Genomic DNA, 14,928 nt, shown 5'->3' on the forward strand with positions numbered 1-14,928 from the left:
CTGAGGGTCCTGGGCTGGGTGAGCCTCAGGCCCCCATCTGCAGGCCAGACTCGGGGTCATGAAGACTTGGGTCTCATGAGGTGGGCTTAGCTGAACCAGGGGACCTTCTAAAGCCTAGGCACCCAAGGACTCACCAGAGGTTGCTGCTCTTCCTGGCAGTGTCGAGTACTTCCAGAAGTAACCGGGCACCTTGGGCCCTTTGTGGTCAGTCCAGTGGCAGCTCACTGCACCTGCTCTGTAGGGGAGTCCTGCTGGCACCCCTTCTAAGTGAGCCCCTCTGGAGGTGCTGGAGCTGATATCTCTCACAACTTTGGGGTAACCCAGTATCCCAGGGCCCTCATTGTTGGTTACATTCAGAGCCAACTGTCAGTCACTGAGGCCGAGCTCATAGCATTGGCCCCTTTCTCCTCCTCCCCTCAGCCCATGGGGAAGATGGGGTGAGGCCTGCCCAGGACTGAGCCCAGGCCTCTCCTGCACCCACTTTAGCAGCACCCTCCTCCTCCTCCTCTGCTGACCATCAGGAGGAGTCCAGCTGCGGTCTGGTGTGCCCCAGGCCACCATGCTGAGGCGCCCACAGAGGACCCACTCTCCCACATAGCACCATGGGGACTGGGGCCCACAGAATGTTCTGGTGGGCTCACTCCCAGGTGAGCTCCTTACTAGATAAGATTTGGGCACTTCACATTCATAGCAGAACAACGTCTGATGCAGGTGAGAGAGTTAGTGTGAGAAAACTGCATCCTTTGGGTAAGAAGAAGAAGCCCCTGATTCCATCAGTCAAAGAGCCCTGGGTTCAAGTTCTGGATCTTCCATGAGGCCCGAGGAACTGGAACAAATCACTAACCCTCCACACCTCGATTCGGGCACCTGCAGAATGGAGGCTGTTTACACGTTTGTGAAAATACAGGGTACGCAGGAAGGTTTTAGGGAAGAAGAGGGACAGCTGTGATATTGGTCAATAGCGTCCATTCGCCAGGCAAGGTGCTGTCTTCTGAGAACTGCAGAAAGAAGGCAGGCCAGAGAGCTGCTTCTGTCTCACGGCTCCTAGGGGAGGGCTACCGCCTCCTCCCTCCTCCCTTTGCTGCGAGGCTGTGGTCTCCCGCTTGTTTCGTGCCTGGCCGTCGGTCTTCTTTCTCAGGTTAGACCCGAGCAGACACAGGAGTCTGGAGCTAGCTCAGTGGCCTTGCCGGGATTGTCCTTTTCGAAGAAAACCGTGGTAGCTATAGACAAGCTGGGGTCAGGTCACAGCTGGAGGCAACAGGAAGTTTTGTGTTTATTTCCAGTTTAAAACGTAATTTAAAAAAGCCGCAGCAGTATGACGCCATATGGAGGTGGGTTAGTTGCTCAGTCGTGTCTGACTCTTGGCAACCCCGTGGGCTCGTAGCCTGCCAGGCTCCTCTGTCTGTGGAATTCTCCAGGCAAAAATACTGGAGTGGGTTGCCACCTCCTTCTCTAGATGACACCATTTAGCAGTTTCGAAAAACATCTGGAATTTTCTCCTAATTAGATCTCCTGCATTGAATCGCCCGTTTCTGTCTGGCATATATCCTTCTGCTGTTATTAAGATGCACGTGTATCCAGCGTCACCTTCACAGAATACAGTTCTGTGTCTTGCTTCTCTTTCTTTCCTTGTAACAGTTTTCATCAAGGTCATTTTTAAAGTTTCGTAATCTTCCATCCAGAGGATGTGTCACAATCTAATGAGCCATTTTCTGGACATTTGGGCTGCTTAGAGTTTTTTCTACAAGTGTAAGTGATGCTGCAGTGAGGTTCTTCTTGCACATAAATCTTTTTATTTCTTTTGGATTATTTCTGTTGGATAAATTCCCAGAGGAGCCATTAATGGGTCAGAGGCTTGGAACATTCTTATGACTCTCAAAACATATAGCAACTGCTATCTTAGGAAGAGCAGGGTGGGGCTCTGCCTCTCTGCTGGGGAGGCCAAGCCATATCTCTCTGCTCTGGGCCCCTGAGACTGCCCTGGGTGGCTCCTGTCCTGTCCACGCCTGCGCCCTCTGTGAGACCCACCTGGCAAGTGCACTTGGATCCCAGCTTCTCCCTCCTCCAAGGAGACGTGGAGGAAATGCTGGAGTTTTACCTGGACTCTGAGAGTGACTGTCAGGAACCTTCTATGTGTGTGAGGATTTATCAGAAAGATCCATCGTTAGCATCACACAGTCTTAAAAGAGGCCAGGACCCAGGAATGGGTTTAGAATCTCTGAAATGTAAGGGCAAACAAGGTCAGCATCAGCAAAGATGCTGGTAAAGTGGGTGTAAGTGAGGAGCAGGGTGAACACACCTGGCCAGGGGCTGGGGGCTCTGGGGAGGTGGCAGGTCGGTGAGGAAGGGTGTTCTAGAAAGAGTGACACCAGAGCAGAGGGCAGGAAAGCATGCAGAAAAAAGCAGATGGTGTCCAGCTTGTCTACTGGGAGGGGCCACTAGGGAAGTCGGGGAGTCGGGGCCGTGAAAGCAAGTGGGTCACATGGAGGAGGCCTTGGGACCACAGAGCAGAGCACTGTGGGAGCCATCCGGGGATGTGAAATCGGATGTGGAAGGTGGTGGGAGGAGGAGGAGAGCAGAGCCTGGCCGGCACAAAACTCCTGCGGTTGTGACATGGGCCTAGCCCCTCCTTCACTGCCCACTCAGCCGCTTTCCTGCTCCTGCCCTCCACCTTCTAGAATGTTCTTTTCTGTCAAGTCCCTTTGCTGCATTTTTTCTCATCTAACAAATTGTCCCTTCTTCTGTGTACACTATGCCTACTTCTTATTTAAGACCTGTTTTATCGGAGTGACTTAAGGTAGGCCCTGCCATGGAATTCTCCAGGCAGGAATACTGGAGTGGGTTGCCATGCTCTCCTCCAGGGGATCTTCCTGACTCAGAGATCAACCTCACGTCTCTTACGTCTCCTGCATTGGCAGGCAGGTTCTTTACCACCAGTGCCAGTTGGGAGGCCCCTTATCAGACTCTACCTTAAAGTAGACTCTGCCTGCTTAACCGTTTCTGGTCGACCATGAGGTTGCCTCACACGGCACACGAAGATCAGTAGCCGTAATTTACAACACAGCCTCTTTCTTATTATTTGACAATTTGACGTTGAATGATGATCTGCTTTCAGAACTCATCTATTCTCTTGCAAAAAGCTACAGAAGCATATGATGCAAAATGTGACAGTTTCCCCCGTGGCACTCCCCAGAGATGAGCCCCGACCTCCTCACTCTGTTGTCTTCAAGGCACCCGGGTTTGGGGCATCAGAGCTGCAAAGCTTTGTGTTTCAGCTGCTGCCTTTGTCTGGCCCTGGTTGACAGTCCTAGAGCCCAGGCTGTGCTAGGAGCGGCCACCGCACAGGACTAGATTGTATCCTGATGTCCCCAAGGCTCCCAGGGAGCCCAGAGAGTCTTTTATTGGAGGACAGAGTTTGGGGCAGAGTCCGAGGGTGGGGGGGAGGCCTGACCGTGTGGGCAGGGGCTGCGGAGTTTGCAGTAGCCGGGCAGCACCACGCTGGACTTTCTTGATCCTTGGTGTCCTGTGGGCCCTCTCTACCCTTCCCAGCCTGGCATGTCCTCCCCAGCCCCTCACACACCTGCTGATTCCTTGTATTACTGTGCACCCCGCATGCATATGTCAGGGGGAGAAAAAGGCTGAGACGAGCATGGCAGGCAGGATCCTTCTTTGTGTCCCCTCATCATGATGCCTGGACCAGACAGAGCTCACAGGGCCTGGCCGAGGGACAGAAGGTCTCCTGCTGACCTGAAAACCCCCTGGAGCTTGTCATCTGTCAGCCTGTGGTCAGCTTGGAAGCCCGGGACAAGTGTAGACCTTGTCTGTCTTGGACACTTTCTGTCTCGGTGCCTTAGTGACACTTCACGTCAAGCGACACAAGAGCAGCTAAGGTATATGGCATACCTGCTGTGTGCAGACGCCACTCTAAGTGCTTCATGGTAACGAGTCACTCAGTCTCTCCATGGGTTTCTGAGCCCCATCAGTGCTCTGAAGACGCTCAGGTCTCAACACTCAGCCTGTTCAGGGCAGGAACTGACCTGTCCTGGCCTCCAGCTGCTTCCCAGCGTGGGGTCTGCCCTGCCAGGTCTCCATGGAAGGTCACCTGGTTCCTGGCCCATGTCTGTCACCAGGATTGGGGCATTTCTTCCCAGAGTGTCCACACCGGCCCTGCCCTCCCTGCTCACCCTCTCCCCTCCCACAGGAGAACCTTATGCTCTCCATCCTGCCCAAGCACGTGGCCGACGAGATGCTGAAGGACATGAAGAAGGATGAGAGCCAGAAGGACCAGCAGCAGTTCAACACCATGTACATGTACCGCCATGAGAACGTCAGGTGCGCCGGCCACCTGGGTTCCAAGCACTGGATGGGGGCTTCGGGGGGCCAACTGAGGACTGTGGAGTTCGAGAGTCTTCTTGGGGACTAGAAACACGCACTCCCTCCCCACAGTATGAACCTCAGCCCCTGCAGGAGCTGCCTTGCTGCTGGACGTTGGGGGCTGAGATGCGCTATGTGGTCTAGGCCCGTCTTTGTACAGACACCACAGACAAGCTAAGCTAGAGGCCAGAGCCCTGAATGTGCCCTGGATGTGCCAGGGTCTCACCACTTTGGGGCCTGACGAGGACCTGGCTGCCTGGGAGCTGGAGTGGGAGCTGGCGGTGGGCAGCACGGAGCCTGGCCTGCTGTCCACGTCCTCACCGCTGGGCCTTCCTCCCCTGCAGCATCCTCTTTGCTGATATCGTGGGCTTCACCCAGCTGTCCTCAGCCTGCAGCGCCCAGGAGCTTGTGAAGCTGCTCAATGAGCTCTTTGCCCGCTTCGACAAGCTGGCGGCTGTAAGTACCCTGCCCCTCGGCTGGCTTTCCACGGTGCGGGGCAGGGGGCACCGACGTGGCCTGGGCCTCCCCTCCCCATCCTCCCTGTCTCCCACGACTTCCTCCCACCCAGCCTTCCCCAGCAATCTTTGCCTCTCACCCCTCCTCGCTGAGGAGGGGGGCCTCAGGACCCCAGTCCACACCCCTCCCTTTCAGAAATACCACCAGCTGCGGATTAAGATCCTGGGCGACTGTTACTACTGCATCTGTGGGCTGCCTGACTACCGGGAGGACCACGCCGTCTGCTCCATCCTCATGGGGCTCGCCATGGTGGAGGCCATCTCGTAAGTGGGGCGCCGCTGGCGGGAGATGGGAGGGCTCCCAGAATATGGGTCCCAGCCCCTTGGGGAAGCACACCTTCCGAGCTGGCCTGTTTTGATGGGCCCTGTGCAGCCCAGGCCCCCGAGGAAGGTCCGTCGGGGTGTGACGTGGGTGCAGCCTCTGACGGAGGCTTTTCCATCCTCAGGCCATGCTGTTTGTTCTGCTGGGAGGTGCCCTCATCACGAAATGCCTCCACCTCACATTTTCTTTATTATCCTCCCAAGTGTCCCCCCATCTCTTCTCCCTGTGTTTCCTCATCATGACTCCCCAGGACAGATAAGTTCAGAGATCCCCATGCCTGTCTCTTCAACCAGGAAATCCGAGTGCAGCAGGGGAGTGACCACTGATGTGCAGCAGAGCCGGGCCTGGAACCCTGGCCTCTGAGCTCAGAGCTCCGCTCCTGCCTTGAGGGCAGTGAGCTCTGGGTCCCCAGGATCTTTCCCGCTGCGGTGTCTGCCCTGAGCTTGGACATCCCTGGGGGATGCTCCTGGCTGTCCCCTCAAGGCCTCTGGGGGGCCCTGGGTGGCATCAGCACCCCCAAAGCACCTTGCTGAGTCTGGGAATTGGGCGTGTGTCCAAGGGGGTGGTTTCCCATTGTTAGCATCCTCCTCTAGGACTGGCTGGAGAGAAGCCGGGACTGCCTTTCCCTGGGGACCGTGGTTCAGGATTTAGAGATTCACCTCCACTCCCATCACGGTTGGGCAAAATTCTGAAATTCACGTCTGTCTCCTCTTGGAGGTCTCAGGCCGGGGCTGGTCCCCTCCACGCACACACACCAGCACAGGGACTGCACATAGTAGGCGCTCGGTGTTGTCAGCGGCACAGACGAGTGATCGGATGAGAGCAGTCGGAGGTCCCTCGGGGGCAGAGGGTCTCTGCTGTTTCCGGCCCCCTGTCTCCCCCCAAATCATACACATGTTGTTGAATGTGGGCTCACGCCGCTGCCTGCTGTAACCCCAGCAGTGGGTGACTCAGACGTGGGCAGAAAGCAGGGGGGGCAGCTGGTAGCGGCTGCAGAGGGGTTGGCTGCCTGGCTGGGCGCAGGCTCAACCCGCCCTCCTTTGTGTGGGTACCTGGCAGGTATGTGCGGGAGAAGACGAAGACTGGGGTGGACATGCGCGTGGGGGTGCACACGGGCACCGTGCTGGGGGGCGTCCTCGGCCAGAAACGCTGGCAGTACGACGTGTGGTCCACCGACGTCACCGTGGCCAACAAGATGGAGGCTGGCGGCATCCCTGGGTGAGCGCGTGTTCCTTCCCAGGGTGGGGACGGGCATAGGGGCTGAGGGAGGGGACCGTCCCAGCCATCCCTCGGACAAGGGATGAGGGACCTTGGAGAACCAGGCCTCCGCACCCGGGAGCAGCTCCTCCTCCTGGGCCCTGCAGGAGTCTGTCCTACCTCCCCTTTACTTGCCATGGGGCTGCCGGGCTCCCAGGTCCCCATAGCTCCAGCAGGGCGCAGGTCTCAGTGGAGGGCGTTTTTAGCTGGGAGAGTCTCCTGACAGGCCCTGAAGCACCTGCACATCTCACTGAGCTCTTTACAGACTCAGTCAGGGTCTGCTGGGCAGGCCCTGTCCTCAGGATGGACAGGGATGTGGCCAAACCTTCCCAGCCTGGGTCCGGCAGCTTCCCTCGGAAGTCACAATTCTCTCCCTAAAGTGGCTCCCTAGACATGGGTTACTACTCCCTGACAGCTGGTGGTACAGCTGAAACTCACACCGGGTGGATACTAATCAGACTTTATGACCTTCGTGTTCAGAGCAGACTTCAGTTCCTTATCTCATCTGATATCCTCAGCCGCCTGGGAGGACAGACCATCTCACGGATTGACCGCTGAGGCTCAGAGAGGGGGAGGTGCGGGGCTGCCCACACAGCCAGCTAGTGGCAGGACTCGCCGGGCACTGCTGTGTCCCGGGGGCAGTGGGTGGGCTGGGGGCTGCCTGGCCTGCGCTCAGGGCCCCTCTCATCGGAACCCAGGCGCGTGCACATCTCCCAGAGCACCATGGACTGCCTGAAAGGAGAGTTCGACGTGGAGCCGGGCGAGGGGGGCAGTCGCTGTGATTACCTGGAAGAGAAGGGCATCGAGACCTACCTCATCATCGCGTCCAAGCCAGAGGTGAAGAAGACAGCTGCCCAAAATGGCCTCAACGGCTCGGTGAGTCCTCCGCCCACCCCCCAGGCCTAGATATGAGATTGTAGAAGAGTTGGCAGAACCGTGACAGGTCCTCTAGGTGCAGTGTTAGAGTAAAGAGCAGTACAAGGTATTTTGTGCCAAGGGTAAAGTCTGAGCAACAGGAAATGCTCTAAAGAACTCAGAAAAAGTAGAAAGCTATCCTGCAGAAAATTAGGAAATGTCAGGGTGGAAACTGGAGCCCCAGGAAATGACCCTTGACCTGGTCACAGAATTCTTGCGTCTTCATATTTTATGAGTGCTACACGCGGAATTTCAATATATTCCCTAGAACAAACTAAAAATCTTCTTCTAAGCAATTCTGTAAGATGCTAACTGACAATCATTTGAGGAATCAGTGACCTTTGTGAAGTGATGGAACATTTACAGTTTCTGGCCAAAAAAAAGTTTTTAGTAAATTTTAAAATGTTACTCCTTAAAAAAAAATTACCCACAAATTTGCTTGTCCTAGGGACCACCTTGAAGTCACAGAGCAGCAGTCGAATGTATCTTTGTGACGGCCACACACATTCCTGTTCACTCTAATCTTGTGTTTTCTTATTCAATCAACCCTTGCATGGTGCATCATGTGAGCCAGGAGTTGTTTGTGGCACCTGACACCCCCGAGAGGGTCACAGGTGGGGTCTTGGCTTATCTTTATAAAACTGTTTTTCATTATTCAGTTTTCCAATTAGAGAAAAGTTGAGTTCATGGATGTGTAGCTTGAAACACTGGCACAGAGGCTCCGGGTGAGTAGGAGTGGGGTCTGAGTTGTTCGGCCCCAGGACCCGGATGCCACCATGCAGGACGGAAGCACAGGCGACAGCATCCCATGGATGGGAGTCAGACTTCTTCCCGAGTGCTCCAACCAGACAAACGAGCCGACCCATTCCTCATGGAATCATGGGCGCTGTTCCCTTCAAAACGTGTACTGACATTTTGAGGCAATCCAGGTTTTCAGTATTTTGTAAAGTTGACTTTCAGCTGTTTCTTAGATGCCCCTACCTGAAAAATATAAATGTCTCAAAGTGGAAAAGCTGGGTTAAAGTTTCTGTACAATGTAAATTTAATCCATGTCCCCTCCTCCTGTCACCCTCCCTGGGCCCTTGCTGGTTCTTGACTCATTTTTTTCTTTATTCATCTGAAAGATGAAGCCAGGGTATCTCACTGTTTTAATCGCATTTCTTCAGTTATTAGTATGACTGGACACTTTCCACATGGTTGTCAGCCTGGGGCTTCTCTTCTGTGAATGGCATATTTGTATCTAACCTTTGAGGACTTTCTGCACCTTTGATTTGTAGACTTTGTTGTTTATGAGATGAACCCTCTGTCACATGATGCTTGTCAGATCTGTGTCAGGCATCCGCTTCATGCCCAGCACCGTGGCGCATCTCCCTCGGAGAACGGAAGGTGCTGGCCTGCTGTAGATCGTATCCGTTAGTTGTCTTCTCTACCTGGTGCTGCAGCAACTGTCAGCCCCCAGGGGGTGTTAACTGTGCTGACAGCTTAGCAGAGTTATCATAAGCCTTTGTGATTAGCTCAATGGTAGTTTAGAACTTCTGCTCCAGATGTGCTCTGAGAAGGCCGAGCTAGCAGATCACCAAACCTGCTCAGCAGGGAGTGAGTTGGAAACAGTCAAGCACGGACAAAATAGAGGAGATGATCCTTGATCCATGTGTGAGTGGTGACAGGGAGCAGCAGGGACAGAGGTGACAGGGCTTCTCTGGGCCTCACGTGGCAGACACCATTCCATCTGCAGCGGCCTCCTCCCATGGTTTAAACAGAGTGATGAGGAGGAGAGTGTGAGAAGAGTTACCACAATGAATCCTTCCCAAGTGTTGGAAAGACGTTTCGCCTCTCTATGGACCCTGTTGCCAGTCTCATTTAGTTGTCCTGAATGCCGTCACCAACAGCTCCCAGATTGCGATCTCAGCTCCCTGGCATCCCTGCACTAAACTTCCAGTCATGTGTGAATTTCCACCTGTGTGTGTGTGTGCATGCGTGCTCAGTGATGTCTGACTCTTTGCGACCCCGTGGACTGTAGCCTGCTAGGCTCCTCTGTCCATGGGATTCTCTAGGCAAGAATATTGGAGTGGGTAGAGCCATTTCCTCCCCCAGGAGATCTTCCCAACCCAGGGATTGAACCTGCATTTCTTGTGTCTCCTGCATTGACAGGCAGGTTTTTTTCATCATTGTGCCGCCTGGGAAGCCCACTGGTCCAAAGCTGAGTTCCCAAACCTCTCTTTACCCTAGAACCCACTCTTCCTTGGTCTTCCCAATCTCGATCAGTGGCAACTCCATTCTTATAACTGCTCAGCCCCAAACCTTTGAAGACACCCTTGCCCCCTGTCTACACTCCACGAGCCCCTTCTTGCATGATGTACCTCTAGGCCCCCTTTTCTCTCTCACCCCTGGCAGCCATGTCCCATCTGCATCACTGTCGTCTCATGCTTGTGTCAGCGCGGTGGTCCCCCAACTTGTCACCCTGCTCTTGCCCTCGTCCCACTGCCCTGTCTGCTCACAGCCACCAGAGTGATCCTGCAGGGATGTTGGGTGAATCATGTCACCCGCCCCCAGCTCAGCATCTTCCCAGGAGGTCCTCACCGCCCGACCCCTTTCACTCACTCGCTCAACTAGGGCAGCGCCAGCCTCCTGGCTGCTGCTCAGACCCTCCGGGTGCACGCTCACTCTGGCTGCACACCCACGCCGGATGCACGCCCACTCCAGGCTTCCTGCTCCCCAAAACCCGAGAGCTGCATAGCATGCTCTCTCACGTGTTTACGGAAATGTGATCCTCACAGTGACTCCTCCCCAGCCTCCCCTTTACAGTCACCTCCCCGGGAACCCCTGTGTCCCGTGCCTCCCCTGCCTCTCCAGGCCCTGCTCTCGGACCTCCTGTAATCATTTATTCTTTGTTCACGGCTGTCTGCCTGTCCTCACTAGAAGGTGGGCTCCCAGGTCAGGACATTGTGTCTGTGTCCCCAGAAGTTACAACAGTTCCTGTCACACAGTAGCTACTCAATAAATACTCAGTAAATGAATGAGTGGACTGTGTTCCTGTGTAGAGGATCTCATTTATTCCGTCAAGGAAAAGTACTAATCCCTGGGTAAACTGGTTTATGGAATTTATTCAGATGTTTGGAAGGTGTTTGACAGGGCTCTCTACCCCAAAAATGATCCCTGTGAAGCTCTGTGTCCCCGAGTTACTTAGAAATAGGAGTTGGAACAATAGGATCTTTCTCTGCTTGGAAAAGTTTTAATACTAGAAATTTAATACTAGAAAATTACAGCATTCTAATATGGATGTTCTGGAGGAGGAAACGAATAGTGAGATTTCTAAGGCTATGAGGCCTCTGAACTCTAGTGGGGAGATTCCAAACCAGAGAGTAGACCAGCCCCTCGCCTGGGTGGGCAGCTGGCCGTGCCTGGGGGCCCTGACGGCCCCTCCCTTCTGCTGCAGGCCCTGCTGAATGGAGCGCCGCCGTCCTCAAAGCCCAGCTCCCCTGCCCTCATTGAGACCAAGGAGTCCAACGGGAGCATTCACACCAGCGGCTCTATATCTGAGGAGCCCGAGGAGCAAGATGCCCAGGTATGGGTGGGGCTGAGCCCTGGGATGTGGGCAGAGATGAGGAGGCAGAAGGTGAAGAGTCCTGAGCTGAAGGGCAGTCCTGGCCCCTAGCTGGGCTCCATCCTTGGAACTGCATAACATGGGGCAGGTCACCCCCCACCTGGTCTCACTGGCCCCTCTTCAGTTACTGGGGATGGGTTGGCTAAGGTCAGAAGATGTGCCCACTGCCACGGCCTGGTCCAGCTCTGATGTCCCGAACCCTGTAGGTCTGAGGGCAGTGGGGACACCAGTGGACACTGCTCCAGGACTGGACTGTTTTGGAAGTGGGCCTTCAGGGCTGTGCCCACCTATCTAGCTAGGTCCAAAGCCCGCAAGTGCTGTGCTCAGATGGAGGGTTTCCAAAGGAATCAACAGGCTGTCCCCCTGAGACCAGGGTCCACTTTGGGAGTTCAGGATCCTGTCCAGGATCCGTCCATTACTGAAGAGCTTCCTCAGTATAGCCACTGACAGAGGCAAGTGCTGAGATGGGTCTCGGCCCTGCAGAGGCTGCCGTGAGCTGGTCAGCCTCACCGCCAGTCTCTGCTGCCCTGCAGAGGCTGCCGTGAGCTGGTCAGCCTCACCACCGGTCACTGCTGCCCTGTGCCTGCAGACCAGGTGCTGGAGGACAAGAGGGTGGACGGGGCTGAAGAAAAACTGGGTTTTCCTGAGCACCACAATGCTCAGTAACTCTTCCTTGTTGTGATTTTCTTGATAGAAAGTGGAATACCAATGCAGTGTAATTCACTAACAAGGACACAAAGGCTTAATTAGCAGCCTGTGATTTCTTCTGTCCTCATGATTAGCCAGTGTCTCATTGCTCTCAGATACGCTTCAGGGACAGAGGTTCCTGGTGCTGGAAAAGAGCATCCGTGTTGTGTTACAGAGAAGAAATTGGGGCTGGAGGAGCGTGGATTATACGGGTCAGATTCCACCCGAGGCATGCCTGAGCTCCAGCCCAGGGCATCTTGGTTCTAGCTTCCGGATAGACTCTTGGACCCATCCAGACAGCCCTAACGAGCCCAGTCCCAGTTGTCGTTTGGACTGACGGCTGTGTAGTCATGGTCTGGAGTCATGTGTCTGGAGCTGATGCTTTTCCTTTGTGACCAGGAATAAAAATGGTAGGGGGCACCCCAGCCCCACCACCCCACTAGCAGTAAGATTGTTAGTTTCTCTGCATTGCTTTCCCCCTCAGATCTTCCTCCCCTCAGATGAGCCAGATCTGAGCTCTTTTAAGAGCTCCCTTAAGCCCGAGGGCTGGGGGTCTTTTCCATCCCCTAGAATGCCGATACATACAGTTGTATGACACCCCCGTCCTCATAGCAGGAGGTGCTGGCACCGCGCTGCCCAGCAGCAGTCTCTGACTCCAGGTCTCCTGCTCAGAAGCCCGGTGGCTGCTTCCCACACTACCATTAGTGGGTGGTCACTGCAGAGCTCCTGTTAGGGGCCTGGGGCCTGGGTGAGTTCAGGGAAAGCCGGAAGCCTGCGGCTTTGGGTCCAGACCCAAGCAGGATGGAGCCACGTGAGACCACTGGGAAGACTTTCCCTAGGAGATGGTTTTGAGAGCCATGGGGCGGTGCTCTGTGATCCCTTCTGTTTCTCTTTCCCCCAACACTGCCATGTATCTCCCCAACCTCTCCCCGCTCCACCCCACCTGCCCCCCCAACTCTGCTGCCCTGCCTTGCAGGCTGACAACCCCTCGTTCCCCAACCCTCGCCGGAGGCTGCGCCTTCAGGACCTGGCTGATCGCGTGGTGGACGCCTCTGAGGACGAGCATGAGCTCAACCAGCTACTCAACGAGGCGCTGCTAGAGCGGGAGTCTGCCCAGGTGTAAGCGGCCCCGTGGACACCCGGCCCCTTGGTCTTAGCCTTGAGCGGCCCTGGCACACACTCCAGGAAGTTTAGTCTTCTTAAATGTGTCTCACGAGGCTTGTTTGCACTGCAGAGTGAAGAAGAGAAACACCTTCCTCCTGTCCATGCGGTTCATGGACCCTGAGATGGAAACCCGCTACTCGGTGGAGAAGGAGAAGCAGAGCGGGGCTGCCTTCAGCTGCTCCTGCGTTGTCCTGCTCTGCACGGCCGTGGTGGAGATCCTCATTGACCCCTGGTAAGGGGCGGGCAGGGCAGGCCCGACAGTCGGGAGGGCAGAAGGGGACAAGCTACCTAGGCTGGAGGCCTGAAGGGAGAAGGCCTCAGATGGAGCCTGACTCAGGGCGTCAGGCTTGGTTCCTTGTGCTGCACCCCCAGAGCAGTCCAGGGAATGCTGGGACTGCGCCCTGCACCCCCTTCCTTCTGTCTGCCCCTGGGTCTTGGAATAGAACTAGCGTCAAAGTGGAGCTCACACCAGGGCTGAGAAAGCTGAGGAAGGGAGGGGTCCAGGGGATGGACATCTGGCTGGGTGGGCCTGAGTGGTGCTGGGACAAGAAGACGGGCTGGAGATGCTCTCCAACCTCAATCACCATGGCCCACCTGCTCCCTTTCTTGGTTCATCTTAGTAAAGACGTATTTCAGGCTCTGGGTATAGACTTGTCTCCTCTCACGGCAGCAGGTCCTCCAGGGCAAGGCAGGGTGTTGTGGAATCCTTGCCCCAGTCCTTGCTGAAGTCTGAACTGAAGGATGGCTGCCCTCTCCCTTGCTTTCTCCCCGTAGCTGATCAGCAGTTCGTTCCAGTTCAGGGATTCCCCACTGGGAGAGGTGTGGAGCCCTGTTCTGATCACAGTTTGGGGAACTTAAAAGAGCCTTGGACTTGTCATATAGTCCTAGGTTCGAGGTGTGGCTTGTCGCCTATTTGTTCTATGAACTTGGACACATCACTAAGGGCTCCTGGAGCATCAGTTTGCTCCCTTGTAAAGTGAAAGATCAGGATGCTGATGATCTGAAGATAGTAATATCTGGCTAACTCAGAATTGTTGTGAGGACCAAATTCTTTCATTTACTCCACAAACATTTACTGTCTACTTTGCACCTAGGGTTAAGGTCTAGGGATGCAGTGAACACTGTCAGCTCAGCAGCCCTTGGCCATAAGCTGCTCTGTTCCATGCTCTCCCCTTCCATCATAGTGACATGGCAGAAGGCTTGTTCCTAAGAATCCCTTCCCAGATTTTACTGGGCTCTACCCAGGGCATCTGTAAGTCTGCCCTTCTCTGGGAAATGCCTCTAAAGAACAGTTACAGCTGGGGAGGGTTGCGTGTCCCCAGACCCTGCATGCAGCTGTGTGGAGGGGAAATCACATGGAACTTTTAGGGTACAGGCTTGGCCTCACTTAGAGAGTCTGCCCTCTGTCTCCCTTCCTCTGCTCTCCTGGCCCCCGACCCAGCTCACTAAGCCCCTGCCCACGCCCCACCCCCGCCCCCAGCCCCTGGGCCTTTCCTCATCGTGTTCTCTCTTACAGGCTCATGACGAACTATGTGACCTTTGTGGTTGGGGAGGCTCTGCTCCTGATCCTGACAATCTGCTCGCTGGCTGCCATCTTTCCGCGGGTAAGAAGCGCATCTCCTCCTGGCTCAGAGCGTCTGGAAGTGAGTGTCACTCCCGGTGAGAGCGGGTGCTGATGGAGCTGTGCGCTGTCAGGTCCTGACAAGTAGATGACTCCTGTTGCGATGGTTCAGCACCATCCTTTCGTTTATGACAGACTCCTTCACTATTGGCTCTGCACCCACTTTGGTCCAGGCCCTTGAGCACGTGAGGGTGAGAGAGCCTGTATCAAGATAAATGGGAACCTGTGTTGAAAAGCAGAAGAGGACTGGCTGGAAGGTGAACTGGCTCCAATTGCAAAGGACCCAAAGCCAGACACAAGGGATTAAGACTTTCTCCTATAAGCAGTGGGTGGCAGGCAGAGGTTTTGATCAGAATGACAAGGGAAAAGCAGCATTTTAGGAAATTTAATCCAGCAGGTAACTCACAAGTAACTTGGGGGTTTTAGGTACACTGACCCAGGGAAGGCAGGAGGGGCCAGGTAAAGTCAC

General features: G+C 55.0%; 1 protein-coding gene across 4 annotated transcripts in view; it reads left to right on the forward strand.

Annotated features, from left to right (window-relative positions):
• Positions 1–14,928, forward strand: part of ADCY3 (adenylate cyclase 3) — an 84,300-nt gene that overhangs the window by 59,242 nt on the left and 10,130 nt on the right. For all 4 annotated transcript variants that reach the window (XM_061433140.1, XM_061433141.1, XM_061433142.1 and 1 more), the window contains 9 exons: positions 4,202–4,332; positions 4,719–4,830; positions 5,026–5,153; positions 6,271–6,429; positions 7,167–7,344; positions 10,820–10,948; positions 12,651–12,793; positions 12,909–13,070; positions 14,355–14,442. In XM_061433140.1, the coding sequence (XP_061289124.1) occupies positions 4,202–4,332; positions 4,719–4,830; positions 5,026–5,153; positions 6,271–6,429; positions 7,167–7,344; positions 10,820–10,948; positions 12,651–12,793; positions 12,909–13,070; positions 14,355–14,442 (1,230 nt within the window). The remainder of the gene's footprint in view (positions 1–4,201; positions 4,333–4,718; positions 4,831–5,025; positions 5,154–6,270; positions 6,430–7,166; positions 7,345–10,819; positions 10,949–12,650; positions 12,794–12,908; positions 13,071–14,354; positions 14,443–14,928) is intronic.

This window comes from Bos javanicus, chromosome 11 (assembly GCF_032452875.1).
Source record: "Bos javanicus breed banteng chromosome 11, ARS-OSU_banteng_1.0, whole genome shotgun sequence".
Lineage (NCBI taxonomy): Eukaryota > Metazoa > Chordata > Mammalia > Artiodactyla > Bovidae > Bos > Bos javanicus.